Source organism: Canis aureus, chromosome X, assembly GCF_053574225.1.
Source record: "Canis aureus isolate CA01 chromosome X, VMU_Caureus_v.1.0, whole genome shotgun sequence".
In the NCBI taxonomy this organism is placed as follows: Eukaryota; Metazoa; Chordata; class Mammalia; order Carnivora; family Canidae; genus Canis; species Canis aureus.
In genome coordinates this window covers 27,934,430-27,950,120 of record NC_135649.1, presented here as the reverse complement: position 1 = coordinate 27,950,120, position 15,691 = coordinate 27,934,430, and the positions used below count along the sequence as shown (strand labels likewise).

At 37.6% G+C, this 15,691-nt stretch overlaps 1 protein-coding gene across 3 annotated transcripts in view; it reads right to left on the bottom strand.

Moving 5' to 3' along the window:
- TENM1 (teneurin transmembrane protein 1) overlaps nt 1–15,691 on the bottom strand; it is a 794,498-nt gene that overhangs the window by 235,101 nt on the left and 543,706 nt on the right. For all 3 annotated transcript variants that reach the window (XM_077888554.1, XM_077888556.1, XM_077888557.1), the window contains one exon: nt 14,120–14,320. In XM_077888554.1, coding sequence (XP_077744680.1) covers nt 14,120–14,320 — 201 coding nt within the window. The remainder of the gene's footprint in view (nt 1–14,119; nt 14,321–15,691) is intronic.

Sequence of the window (15,691 nt, the reverse complement as noted above, 5' to 3'; positions counted from 1 at the left end):
TGACAAGAATGTCGGACAGAGAAAAACAAATAACTCTGGCCAAGTTAATGTGGTGGCCTTCCTAAATAAAAAGAAGTCACTTGGATTTTTATCAGAGTCAAGTTCTGTTTATGAAAAGCCTCTTGCTAAGTAAAAAGTCTGATTTAACATGACCTTGTGGAAAGATCTGAGGTCTGTTGTTCCACCACATAAAGAAGCCAGATTCTGGGAGTTACACAAGGTACAAATATGGACAACGAGGTCATGGCAGCTCAGATGCCAAATGATAACTTGGTGACCCTGGAGAACCTGTCACCATCCTAGTAATTCTCCTTTATATAGCACACAATTTGGTAAATAATCAACCTAAATAAAACACCTGAGGAAGATTTCATGGCCTATGAATCATCCAAGAACTACTCTGAATGACAAGGTCTAATCTTAGCCAGTTGGTTTCTTATCTCTATAGGTTTTCTGGCTGGACCCAGAGTGTTCTAACTCCTTTGATTACATAAAACCTCTTTATGCCAACCAAGTTATAGATCTATTACTTTTTAAGATATTTTATTAGATATTTTATCTGAAAGATACGCTGGTTTTCTTCTTGGGAGACTGAAAGCCTGGGCTTCACAGGCTCATGTTCTACAAGAGAAGTAGGTTATCATTAGGCATTTAACTATTCTACTATTGTCCCACACTGATATTCTTTATCATATTTTAAAGAACTCTATTAATGAGTGAGTGCTTCTCCTGTCTTAGGAAATACAGATACACACATTCTTTTATGCTTACTTATTATAGTTTTATTGTCATAAATTAGAGGTGGGTTTAGTAATGGTTACCACTGTTGTCTTATTATTGATAGGAAGGATTCTTGGTCAATTATACTAAAACCAAAATCATCATTTTTGATAGGCCTCTACCTGTAACTGATTTTGCCAACAATCCTATATGATAAGTTTACTTGTTCAGGTACCTTGGTATCTGAATATGATCAGTTTAATTTGGAAGATACATTTGGTTATATTTTGCAGTCCTACCTTAATATACTGCCATATGCTAGAGCAGTGCTGTCCAATAGAAATATAATGTGAGCTTCCAATAAAATTCACCATGAATAATTTTAAATTTTCCAGTAGTTACCCTAAATTTTTTAAAAAATGCAGGTGAAATTATTTTAAGTAAATAATAATTTGTATATTTATTTAACCCAATGTATCCAAAGTATCTTTTCAACATGAAGGAAGTATAAAAACTAAGGAGATACTTAAATTCATTTTCCAGACCAAATCTTTTTTTAAAATTTTATTTATTTATTCAAGAGAGACACACAGAGAGAGAGGTAGAGACACAGGCAGAGGGAGAAGCAGCCTCGATGCTGGGAGCCTGATGTGGGACTCGATCCCGGGTCTCCAGGATCACGCCCTGGGCTGAAGGTGGCGCTAAATTGCTGAGCCACCCGGGCTGCCCATCAGACCAAATCTTGAAGAAGGTACATAGGTGAAGTATTTCAGTGCTCTTAATACAAAGAAAGGTTTTATTTCTGTTGAGCCATGCGTTTGTCTTTCTGTTGGGGGGGACACAGTGAATCAGAGAACTGATCATGCTACTCTGTTGTTTTGGTCAGGAGATAGAAAACTACAGTGAAATGTGATGTTATTTACTTGTGCACATAGCTTCTTTGTTTAAATATTTTATTTGTTTATTCATGAGAGGCACAGAGAGAGAGAGGCAGAGACACAGGCAGAGGGAGAAGCAGGCTTCCTAGGGGGAGCCCAATGTGGGACTCTATCCCAGGATTCCGGGATCACACCCTGAGCCAAAGGCAGACGCTCAACCACTGAGCTACCCAGGCACCCTGCCTATAGCTTCCTTAAATAAATAACACATTTCTCAGCTTCCTTTGCATCTAGGTGCAGTCATGTGGCTTTAGTTATTGGTCTATGTGATATAAATGAGTGTTTCCAGCAGTAGCTTCAATAAAGTCTTCTTAAAAGAGTGGGGACAGAAAGGCCTGAGTGGCTTAGTCAGTTAAGCATCTGACTTCAGCTCAGGCTGTGATCTTGGGGTCTTGGTATCAAGCCCCTTGTGGAGCCTTACGCTCAGTGGGGAGTCTGCTCGTCCCTCTCCTTCTGTCTCTCCCCCTGCTCATACTCTGTCTCTCTCTCAAATAAATAAATAAAATCTTTTAAAAAAAGAAATAGGGGACAGACCCTCTCCCCACTCCCTAGTCTTTCATTTTGCCTAGAACACATATGTGGTAGCTTGAACACTAGCTGCCATTGCATAGTATGAGAATAAGGGTCCTGGGGATAGTAGAGGCGTGAGTGGGAAGAAGCTTTCTTTCTGGAGTCATCACACAAGCTTCAGACTACTTACCTCTAGATTTATTTTGTGTAAGAGAAAATCACACTTATATCTTGTTTAAGCTACTCTTTTTTTTTTCTCTTAAAGGAAGTATTTCCTGTCACTGAACTCTAATCTTATCTGACATACCAGGAATATAAATTTCCTTTGACTGTGATTTTATAATGAATAGCAGAACTTAAAGGGAGGGAAAAGACAGAACAACTACTTCTTAGCCAACTTTTCAGTAAAACCTCTATCCTACAGAGGAAAAAACACCATTTAGGTAGGAACAAAAGCATGCAATGGTTTGGAGTAGAGAGAATTTTCATACTCTTTTAAACTAATTCAACTTTACAGAATCTGAAAATGAATTTCTTTGAGACAGCTACTAATTTATCTTCTACTTACAAGATTTGTCTTTGAAATGTGTCTTTATAGTGAGAATTGAAATATAATGACAATAATAGCTACCATCTATTATTATAATTTAATGTCTATGATGAGAGAAACAGTATGCTAGGTGTTTCAGATGTATTATCTCATTTAACCCTTACAACTACCCTACAGAGTAAGAATTATTTCCCCATTTCACAGAAAAAGCTCAGAAAAACCAAGTAACTTAGAAGCCGAGCTCGGATTTGAGTTCATTTCTGTCTGAATCTTTCTGTCCCGAATCTCTGACAATTTTCCTAACTTTCTAACAGTCAAGGAAGAGGTACCAGGATGCTGCCCTATATATGCTCATTGCCAATTTTCTAGCTATTCAGTTCAAGTGCTGACAATGGAAAGGTGATATCTGAATTTGAACAAGCTTCTCTGAATGATATATTGAACAAAAGGTCTAAACCTGAGATTCCGAGACTTGTCTATTAACTATGGGCCTAATTAGCTGCACGACCCCGCATAAGTCTTTCGACCTTTCTAGGCCTCAGTTTTCTCTTCTACAAGAGAGGGGGCAGAACAAGGTGATCTCTAAGATCTGATCTAGTAAAAACATTCCACGATTATGCCAGTAAGTCTGTCAACAAAGAAATGAACAAAGGAGAGACTGTTTGAAAAGAAAGTAGGCAGCAGTGTTTAGAGTGCTTTAAAAACTCATTGCCTGACATGCAGAATAAGATTTAAAAAATAAATGGACCTAGCAGAGAAGTGTGGGAAGCTCTCTTTCATTGGTCAAACTGTTTCTTCTTAACGCCACTGTTAATTTGACCACTATGATTTCAGAAATATCTTTTGAACAATACTTCTCAAAATGTTCTCCTAATGTATATTAACCAAATGATTACTTGCATGGAATGAACTCATTTCAGTTTGTTGGACTCTGATGTGTTTACTCATACTTCAGTAGAAAGAATTCTTGATTTACCTGGAACTTAAAATTTTTTCTTCATTTAAGAGTAAAAAAAGTAACTTACTAAGATATAGATTGAAATGTGAACTTAGCTGAAAAACACATTTTGCAGAGGTGTAAATTGAGACCCTGAGTGGCTGATTTGCCTAAGATTACACTGGAAGTCAGACCTTTGCCAGAACACTGGAGGATCTGCTGTATGTAGAGTTTTGGTGAGGGTCCAGAGTGGGGAACAGATTATTAGCTCAACTTTGAGCTGACACAGGATTGGAGATCAATATTTGACACCGATCTAGAAGAAAATGTGCCTTGCAAAAGACAGACTAGAAGAAAATGATCTGTCTGAGGCTTAAGTCTAAAGATACTAAGTAACAAGCTTCCTCTGAGAATTCATGATCACTAGCCAAGTTTCATGTGGGCATGGGGCCCGAATTTATACTATCTGTATGGTCAAAAAAACTGTAACCTGAGATCTTCTAATTTAAAGTTTACCTTGATTCTTCCCCATTCAGTGAAACCTTATGATAGTTGTCTTTCTCTGATTGACTTATTTCGTTCAGCATACTACCCTTCAGTTCCATCCATGTCGATGTAAATGGTAGGTATTCATCCTTTCTGATGGCTGAGTAATATTCTATTGTATATATATATACCACATCTCCTTTATCCATTCATCTGTCAAAGGACATCTTGGCTCCTTTCACAGTTTGGCTATTGTGGACATTGCTGCTATGAACGTTGGGGTATCGGTGTGCATTAAGGATGGCATGTGATGTGATAAGCACTGGGCATTATACTGTTTGTTGGCAAACTGAATTTAAATAACAATAAAAAAGTTTATTCTGATATGTAGGAGACTGGTTCCTGACAGAAACAAACATAAATCTTCCCCAGAGGAAAACTTTCTTCACATGGGACTTACAGAGAATCTCAATATATTTGAACTCACAATAAAAAATAACAGAAACAAGAAAGCAAGCCATCGTATGCAAGAGTTGATAGAAACAACAAACCATAGACCCAGACCCATAGACCCTTGATATGCTACACTTATATGCATATAAAATAACTATATTTCATATGTTTAAAGAAAAGACAGTAACCAGAAACAGGATTAAAGAGCAAGAAATTCCCCCAAATTAATGAAAAAAACTAAGTTAAAATTTTAGAAATAAAATAATCACTGAAATTAGAAATTCAGTGGAAGGGTTAAACATCATAATAAACAGGGCTGGAGAGATATTTAGTGAGCCAGAAGACAAATTTGAAGAAATAATGACAAAGAAAAAGAAATGGAAAATAGGGAAAAGAAGTAAATGACATAGAGGCCAGAGTGGGAGGGTCTCATGGATCTTCCAAAAGGAGGTAATAGAGAATGTGGGAACATCAAGATTTAGAGAAGTAATGATTAAACATTTTCTATGATTAATGAAAGACAAATGTTTCTCCATTCAAGAAACTCAGCAAGTCACAAGTAAGATTTTAAAAAAAACTAATCTTCAGTGATCTTTAGGACAGGACATTGGGCCACGAATTCTATTGCCAGCCACAACTCTGAAACATACAAAATAAAGTAAGTTGTCCTGGGTCTCAAAGCAAATTAGTTCCTTCAACTATCAAATGAGGAGACCACGACCTACTCTACTCACACCTTATGGCAGTATGAGAGTAATAGAAACCCTTTTGCTAGATTACTGCGAATTTGGAAGCTTAGGTACAAGTCAAGTTTTTTTATAGTAGATGCAAAAGCCCATTCAGAATTTCTCGGAGCTTCAGCTAACGTGAACATGTATTGTCCTTACTCTTTAATGAAGGACTAATCTGTCCTTCCTATCCCTCTTCTCCTTCTCTCCAATTACTCAGAATATTTGGAATAGTCCTTCAGGTATTTTGCAGGCATTTTGTATCATCACAGATCAATGTGCAATCCAAGATTGGATAATGACCCCATATTGTGTCCATAACGATGAAATGAAGAAAATGAGTATGTAAGAATTTGGAGGAAAAAATTAAAGCCATCAGATAAATGCAGGATATTTATATTTTAGGAATGAAAGAATCATTCCATTTATTGGTGAGAGTAAATATATGGGATACTCTTCAGTAATTCCAATCATCTGATTTTGACATACAGAATTAGAACTTATTTTGATCCGTTCCGAATGTCCTGGCCACTGGTTTTGCACAACTGAATTCTGGCTTCCTTTAATCTCTCATGCTATGTCCACTATAAAACCTTTCTACCTCTTTCTGCCCTGTGAGAGGATGGCTAAGCATCAGGTCACGCTATAGAGGTGGGCACCCTGGTCTCTACAGGATCCCACCTACAGGACCAAATACATCTTTTAACTAGATCCTTTGCTGGGTCTGTTTTTCACTTCAATGTAGATAAATAACAACTGAGAAAAAATGCCAAATAGCAAATGAACCCAGGATTCAGAATAAGAATTTGAATAAATGAGAGGAATGCATTTAAAGTGAAACAAAATTTGTCTACTGTCTTTAGATACTATTGATCTGTACAAATGCAATCCTTATTAATAACTGGACTTTAACCATAAGCACACATCCTGACACTCATGATTACTGATATTTTCTTACCTCACAATTGCCACCTTATTTCAATATATGTCTTTGGTTTGAAAAACAATTTTCAAGCTTTAATGGCCTGGGATAGTCAGTAGAGTTAGTTCGGATTTACAGGGAGGCAGTTGCAAATTTACCTCTCTGTTCCAACTTGTCAAATTGTCAAAAGTTCCACTGGATTTTGCATTGCTGCCTGCTAATGCTGGCATTACAGGTGTGGTTTTCATTATCTCAGAACAAAATGTAAAAGATGTATCTTGAAAACATTTGATATTTGATGTGCTCTGAATCACCTGACTAGATATGCAATCTAATGGTCATTAAATGAATTCTCTTTTATAAAGATAATGGATTTTGAGTAGGAGAATATTTTGGGGCTCAATTTCTATTTTCACTTGAGACAAAAAAGGCTTAGGGGGTGACAAACTGTCTCTGAGTGGGATGTGTTGCTAGGAAATGATGATAATAGTGTGATTTTTTCCACTTCATACCTACCTCCCAAAGATATATCTGTGGATTTAGTCTTACACACTTAATTTGACTTGTAATTCTCTTAAGGATGGTCTTGGGTTGTATTCTAGTGCCATCAATGAACTTCATTTATTGATTCAATAATCTAGAGTTAATGTTTTGGTTTCACTGTAATGTTAATGGTGTAGCCACTGTATCAAGCAGGGTTTTTTTTTTATTAAATCAATCAAATCAGAGTCACCTGAAGGTTTATTCTTTACTCTTTTAACTGAATAGAAAAAAAAGTTGCTTTACAATAAATTTGATCAGAGATGTTATACTTTGAATAGCAAGTTAATGAAGCCCATGCAGGGATTAGTCACAAGCTTTTGGTCCCTGTATGCTAAAAAGCACTATCATGTTTCAGTGACTAGCTGTCTATATTTTAGCTTTTCTTTAAGTACAGGGAATTTGTCGCATACTGCTAACATTTTTGCTAAGAGAAACATTTCTTCTGAGAGCTCAGTTACCGTTCCTAAGAAATTCAGGTGTGTGTCCAAAACCGAATGGGGAAAAAGTACCTGCACCACTAGGCTCATATCTTGTTACAGTAACTATCTCTTTTCTATTGAAAATGAAAAATTCTAATTATTCGATATACGAGTAGATGTTTCTCCTCACTGGCCTGATGAATGGCTACACACTTGTGCCTGTAGCATGTGCGCTACATTTGGAACAAAGCTTCTTTATCAAACGGCATTTATGACTCTCCTGTTACTGTAATATCTGTAGGAAAAATACAGTGTACACACTCATCATGTCAAATGGTCTGATCAATACCTGGAAATTGCAGGAAAGTGATACATTGTATGTGGTAGATATGTACGGTCAGATGAAGATCCTTTGATTATTGGCACTTTCAATAAAGGGGAAAACTCATAATGTCTTTTAAAGCTATGGTACTTGTATAATCAAGGAAAGTTTCCCTGGCAAAAATAATTATATGAGCCTCTTACAACTTCCTCTTCTAATTATCTCTTTTATTAGTATATGCATATCACCATCCATTAGGGAACACTTAAAAACATAATGAGACATTGTTATAATGAAGATATACATATATATATACATACACACACGTGTGTGTGTACGTGTACCTTTATAAACAGAGGTAAACTCTCAAATGACATGGTCTATATATCAAAGTGTGGATGTCTTTAAAATGAAAACAAAACTATTTACAATTAATATTTTTTCACTATGAAGAATACAGAGTTAAGAGAGGTTATGGACTGTATCCATGAACCATTCATAATCAGTGTCAAAAGCTCAATGTACAGGATCAAGAATCATAGATCTCAGTGTTGGAAGGGGCCTCAAGGGCCATTTGGCTAATCTACCATCTCACAAATGGGGCAGCTGAGATTCGAAGAAGTTAAGTGAGTTACTCAAGATCATTGTGCTGTGAATACACACACACACACACACACACACACACACCCCTTTACTGTCATCTCTCAGAATGGACAAGATGGTCACATGTCACAGGCTAACCTGTAAACAAATATCCTTATAACAAAGCCTTATGGGATCTTTGGGAACTAACCCTGCTTGGATAGGGTACATGATGATAGTACCTCATATGGTTTCTTCTGTATAGCAAATAGAATTTTCAGAAATATCTAGGGCTGAATGTTCCATCTCTCTTTAGTTGATTAATCTACTTCTAAGACACAGTATAATGAGAGAGGACCACAGTAGAGAAGAGCAAGAGTTATCCTCTCTACATGAATGCTTACCTTCTATGAATTTCGCTGTCAGTTATCTAGGAGTAACAATAGACAGGGTGGCTCAGAGGAAGTCTCATCAAGGAGAGAGGACTACAAAGCTCTGAACTCTGCTTTTATGTTCCCCCTCAAAGACTATGTGACCAGGAGAAGCCAGATTTTATGAAAGAAATAAAGTAGATGCATTTTAAAATGACAATAGCATTGGTTAGGGCTAATATTCCTCAGTATAGGTTAAATGTATTACTGAGATTTCAGGGCAAGGAGCTCCATTTTAAGGGAGCGTGATTTGACTTGTGGTATATCCAAATCTCAACCATATTATAACAAGCTTCGAATGTATTCCTCTTGAGGTTTTTTTAAAAGACTAATGAGTTAACCTTTGTGAAGTACCATGAGACTCTCAGGTGAAAGAAACCTATATCAAGTATCAATCCAGTGATGCTAACAATACTCAATGTGCCTGCAAAACAGATGAGAAATAATCAGTAAACCATTCATTGCAGTCCTCTCAGTATCGGAGCGGCACAGTTCACACGCTAACAGCTAAGCTTCATGTGCTTAGAGGAAGAAAATGATCAATGGCAAAGAGCATATCCACCTTTGAAATGACATGATCCATTATAAGAATCAGATGTTAAATTGCTTCCTGTACTGAGCACACTCAATTAAAAGTCTGCACAGTGAGATCATCTTGATGGTTAAATATGCTCTGTGGGAACAACCTTTATGGAGCTTAAAAATCACAGAAGGACTATTCCTACTGTGACACTAGAGATTTGGAAGGCATTTCCTTCCCCTATTTTTCAATTTGGTAGTTTTATTAGGAAGGCTTTTGCCAGAGAGGCTGCTGAGTTTTGGGTCATACCTACCCACCCTTTTGCTTCTTTGAGCAAGAGATGTTTCTAAGTGTTCTTTTTCTATTGGGTCCAAAATGGATGAATGTGGCTTTCATCCAGGATCTCCAGACAAAAATGTGTCATTCATGCACTTGATATTTGATGCCCTTCATCCCCTTGAACTTTCTCTTTTCTGTAAGCTCATATATTCACTGGACTCCCAGCTCCTGTCTAACTCTTCCATCTTCCTTTGGCAGGGGTGAAGATGGAGGGCTGAAAACAATGCCAGACATGGAATGAAATCAAACAGAACTGGTTTCTATTTACAGGTTTGTAACTAGCCAAGCCTTTGGTCTTGGACTAGTTACTTAACCTCTCTGGCCCTCAGGTTCCTCATGTTTCAAAAACTTGAAACATATTCATGGTTGTTGTTTTCTAGTTTTCTTTATTTAAGTAATCTCTCCATCCCATGTGTGGCTCGAACTCACAACCCTGAGGTCAAGAGTCGCATGGTCTTCCCACTGAACTAGCCAGGTGTCCCCATTATTCATTGTTTACCACTTGTCTCACCCTGCCAGACTGCAAGATCCAGTAGTGCAGGAATCTCTGTTCTCCTCACTGAGGAATCTCAAGATCCTAGCACACAACACATAGTAGTTGCTTGATGAAAATTTGTTTAATAGATAAATAATTAATTTCTCCATTAATGGTGTTGCCATTCATCCAGTCTCCCACTGCAGACATCACAGAGTCAGTGAAAATTCCTGCCCCCTCCCTTACACATTTCCGGTAACCAAGTCCTTTTCCTAGCTTCTCTCATATCCATCCTTTTGTCTCCATCTGTGCTTAAATTCTCTTATATCAGGTTTTCATCATTTTTTACTATATTCTCCAATACAAATATGGTTGGGGTGCCTGGGTAGCTAGGTGGGTTAAGCATCTGCCTTCGGCCTCAGGTCATGATCTTGCGGTCCTGCAAATGAGTCCTGCGTCAGGCTCTCTGCTCAGCAAGGAGTCTGCTTCTCCCTCTCTCCCCCTATTCTTTTCCCCCACTGGTTCCCTCTCTCTCTGAAATAAATAAATAAATAAATAAATAAATAAATAAATAGTAGATAAATAAATAAAATCTCAAAAAAATACAAAATACATGGTCATGATATTAACCTCCCTAAACCCCTTCAATGCCTTTGCCATTGTCCTCAGGACCAAGTCCAAACTCCTAGGTGTGGCCCCTTCCTGGTACGCAAAGTCTTTTGCGACCACTTCCTAGACCTTGAAGTAACATAAAATACACCTTGCACATTGCATCTCACTTAAGGAGAGACATTTTGAGTCTTTGTTCACGATTGTCTCCTAACTGTGGATATGTTTCATCACCTCACATGCTGACAGGGACATAGTAGGGACTCAATAACTGTTTGGCAAATGAGCAATTAAGATGAGGAGATTAGAGCACTGTGGTAACTTTCACCTCTGGGCACACCATTTAACCTCTCTGTGCCTCTGAGTATTAGAATCCTTAGTGATGCTGGGCAGAGGGACTAGAGACCACCACATCTCTGAACCATTGAAGCAGGTATCTCTGCACTCTCTTCCACACCTAGTCTTCTATGGGACTATCACTTGTCCTCATCATTTGATTCATTTGGGTGGGTAAGGGTGATTTGAGGTGAGGGAAGAGTAGGGTAGGGTTTAGGGTACTTCATCTGGAAGTGAGGAGGGGCGAGTGTAGAGGCACAATTGTAATTAGCCTTTTCTTCCCCTTCTGAGTGATTTCTGCTGACAGGATTGGTGCATGTCTTTGTGTATTAGGTGGAAGGGGTGGGCTGAGGAAAGAGAAACTCTCTGCACAATGAATTTCATGTTGATTTGTGGGAAATACAAATATTTGAATTTGTACAACTGGTGACTAGTATACTGCCAAAGGTTTTGGCCTATTCTGAGGCATCAGGAAGGACACATAGGGATGTGAGTGGCCTTAGGGAGAAATCATATGATACAGAATCACTATTCAATCAAGAAATGTTTATTAGGTCATATAAACAGGTAAGTTTTTGAGTAAATGTTAAGAAACTTCTCATGTTAAAGATATCGCCACGAGATATTGGTGTTCTCTAGGGTCTTGACTTTCTTCATTCTCATTTTCTGCACTCTTCTTGGACCATAATGTGCATTCCTAAGGTCTGAACTATATCCCAAATATGTGTGTCCAGTTCAGGATTCTCCCATAAGCTCCATTCTTGACTATCAATCCCTCACTGGGCACAGCCACCTGGATCTTTTGCAGACACCTCTAACTCAGCATATCCACAGCTGACCTCACCAAATCCAGTCTCTCTGCCCACACCCATTTTTCTGCCTGGGCTTTTTTGGTCTCAGTTGGTGATGCTTTCTTTTACCTAGCCACCCAGGATAGTTATCCCTGGCTCCTCTCTGCCCCTCATCTGCTATGGTAACTCCCTCTTTGTCTGTTTCCACCTTGCTATTTTCATGGCGGCAGTTTTAGCTAGGCCCTCTCTAACACTTCACTCCTGGTCTACTCTAATAATCACACTGCACTTGTCCCTTACGTCCCCACATCATGCATCTCCAATACATCCTCTCACTTGCTGTCAGAGTGGTCGATCCAACATGCGGCTTACTATAAACCACTCAGTGGCTTCCTATTGTGTCAAGGGGAAATGCAAATCCTTTAGCATGGTGTATAAAGAAAACTGCCTGCGTTCTAGCTCCTGCCCATGTCTCCTCTGGACTCCTAGGCTGCACCTATACCCAATGACAACTATGTCATTTGAATTCACATCTTTATTTCTTTAAGTTAGTGCTTCTGCCTGAAATGTTCTTTCCCCTCTTGTCCACATGATAAACATGTAATCATCTTTCTAATGTTGATTCAAGTGTTGACTTCTTCAAAGTCTTGCCTGACTACAGGGCCTCTTCTCATAGAAATATCCGATGGCTCCCTCTTTGTGTTCTGCGGCACCTGACTCTGCACATAGTCCTATGATAAGATTTTTTTTTATATGGTGAATTAGGTGATGGACTCCTAGAGAAGGGGATAGTATAGTACAGTACAATGGTTGAATGTATGGAATGTGAAACCAGAACACCCTAGTCCAGATTTAGACTCTGATACTTATTATCTGGCTGACTTTGAACAGGTTATTTAACCTCTATGTGCTTCAGCTGCCTCATTTGCAAAGTGGACACAATTATAGGACTTATCTCACAGGGCTGTTGTAAAGACCAAAAAAATACATGTATAACACTTAGAATAGTGCTTATTACATAGTAATTTTGTGTGTGCTTTAATAATAATACAAATGTAAATATTCTTATTTTAAACTTGAAGCTCTGGATATACTGTATCTAACCCATGAAAGGATGTTCAATAACATTTAGCAAGTAAATCAGTAACCAAGTTAGAGTCATCCTATACAGTCCCATCATACCCAGCTACCTTCTTTCTCTAACCATTTTCTAGCTTGTTCTATGTATCTCTTCCACTAGACTATAAGGTTCTTTTGTGCAAGAGCCACAGCCATCTTGTCTGCCGCTATATCTCCAGCACCAAGCACCATGCCAAGCACATGGTAGGTACACATATATTTGCTCAGTAAATAAACGAATAATTTTTAAGGTTTGCATTTTAGTTACTATTACACTGTCTTTATCATTTTATCCATTTCTGAAACTGTAAAATGCAATCCTCTCTCCCATATTATTTCTAAGTGAGGCAACAAAATTTTGTACAGTAAAGTATTATGTTAGAATTAATGCTCTTAACAGAGGGATATTCTTGTTTCTTTACAGCACAGAACTGCTGATTTTTTTGGTTCATAAACTAATTCAGTGGTACAGGAAGTCTCAGAGAGCTTCTAATCTTTTCTGTTTAGCACATGGCATTTTATATCCTCAACAAAATTCATAGGCAGAGGTTCTGTAGGAGTTATTATTTATTAATTCTACTCATTTCATGAGCACATGGCCTGAGGATAAGAAAAAAAAGTATAAAGAATGACCCGTTATTTTTAGTTTAGATGGAAAAACAAGTCATGCACACAAATACCTATATCATGATGCCATTTTTACTCTCTAGCAATGAGTACAGTATGATTTCAGAGGATCCTCTTGATGTGATCAGGAGAGGTTTTAGAGAATAGCTAAAACTGTAGTTGATCTTAGTGGAAGGATTGGATTTTCATAGGTGGAAAGGTACCAGCATTCCATGCTGAGGAAAGGGCATAGAGAAAAGTGTGAACATGTGATATCCTGGGAGTGAGCAAAGCATATTAGAGTCCTTTCACAGAAGCAGGGATTTATGCAGGAAGTGGAAGCAGAAGACAGGCTGGAGATAGAGCTTTGGAAGAGTTTGTGGTGGACTTTTTAATAACAGAGTAGGATATCTGAAGCTTATCTCTAGACAGTGTAGATCTATAGCTAATTTTAAGGTAGGGAATAGGAAAAGGAAAGCCAAGTTGTGGGAATAGCAATTGGGCGGCAATATGGCAACGTATAAACAGAGTTCCCAAGCTAAGTTCCATTTTTTAAGTGATGGAACACCCAGTGGAAATACTCAGCAGATGACTGACAATGAAAGATAATTCGAGTTTAGGGGAGATACATATTTGAAATAACCTGTATAGAAATGACTGCAGGAAGTCCCTTTTAACCCATGAAGACATACAAATCAGACTTTGAGGAGTACTACCTGAAGGCAAAGACCAGTGAGAATTTGGGAGTGGAGGAAGGGAGAGAAAGAAGTAACTCCAGTGTACCTGTTGAACAGTCAGATCCTGTCCACTTGGGATCACAGCTGCACACTCCAGCGTCCAGAAGAAAAGTCCCGTGTCCTGAGCACTGCTCTTGACATATAGGAAGTGGGGTTTCACAGTTGACTCCTCCCCAGCCAGTAGAGCAATGACATTCTCCTTTTACACAGATGCCATGGTTGGAACACATTGGGTCTAAGCAGTCCTCTGAAGGCCCAAAAAGGAGAAAAAGGTTAAAAGTGAACAGATGTGGCCTGCATACCTTAGGATAATGAAACTGAGACAGGCACACTGATTTCCTAATATGTCATGAATACTGTTTTAATCAGGTAATAAAATGTCTCATTCAAAGGCTGTATTCAAATCAGAAGATTATTAACACTTAAAAATATGGTAGAGTGTCATAAAGGTTGCATCCTAAAATTAGAAGACTAAGGAAACCACACATATGTTGTATAATATTGTGAGCAGTGTGTAGTCTCCCACACATATGGGTAGGTGCACCAGTGTGGGCCTTTGATAGGAATTCCTCAGCTTTGTGAAAAAACCCAAGAATTTTTGGGAAGTCATTCCTTATCTTTTTTGAAATTGGAATCAGCTCTGAGAAATGGCTTTCACTTGATGTGACTAGAGAAAAAGATATACTTAGTAAACATATACAAAAAATAAAACAAATAAATGAATATATAAAATACACAAATATACTACATATATAAAATGTCTAGAAATATAAAAATATTTATATAAAAATATATAAAATATTAAAATGCACATGTCTTTTTTTTAAGCTTAGATTATTAGGTATTAGGTGAGCTGATTACTGTTGCATGAAATCATACAATATAATGAATTTATTATAATCTTTCATTAATTTCTTAGGAGCACTGAAAATACAACATTTGTAAACCTAATTTTAAAAATTATTAAAGTTTTTTTTCCATGCCTTCTTCCATCAGGATGCTGTGATATAGGTGTCAATGTTTTAGAATATCACAGATGCAATTCTATTTGTCTCTGATTCTGTGAGTTTGGAAATTTTTGGACACATTCTAACAAAGGTATAAACTCTTAAGAGTAAATCTCTGTGTTTGCTTTGAGGAAAACTGTTTTGTGCTTTTAACTGAATGACCATTCCAGGGGAAAAGGTTGATTTCCAAACTTCTACCTTCCCAATACAAGTAAGATGAGACTAAAATAACTCCCCATTATGAGGATGTATGTTTTGAATTACTTTTCCAGCAATGGAATCAGACTGATAAAACCTGCCTTCATTTGCAAGACCAGTCTGGTCTTGGGTGTGGCCTATGGTCATGGAACATAGTAAGGCTAACTAAGCATTATTATAATTAGCGTTATTGTCATTATAATTAACCTCAAATCTCAAGGTCATTAGCACAAGGCTTTACTACTGAGCTAATCAGCAAATAAATACTAAAAGGTACACCTAATTTTATTTCATTCATTATTTGGAGCGAGAGGGAAAGTCTAAAATATTGTTTTAGAAGGAGGCCATTTTGTTATATTAAAACACAGCAACTACTTTAACAAATAAAATGTTTAATTGAGTATAGTTTATTT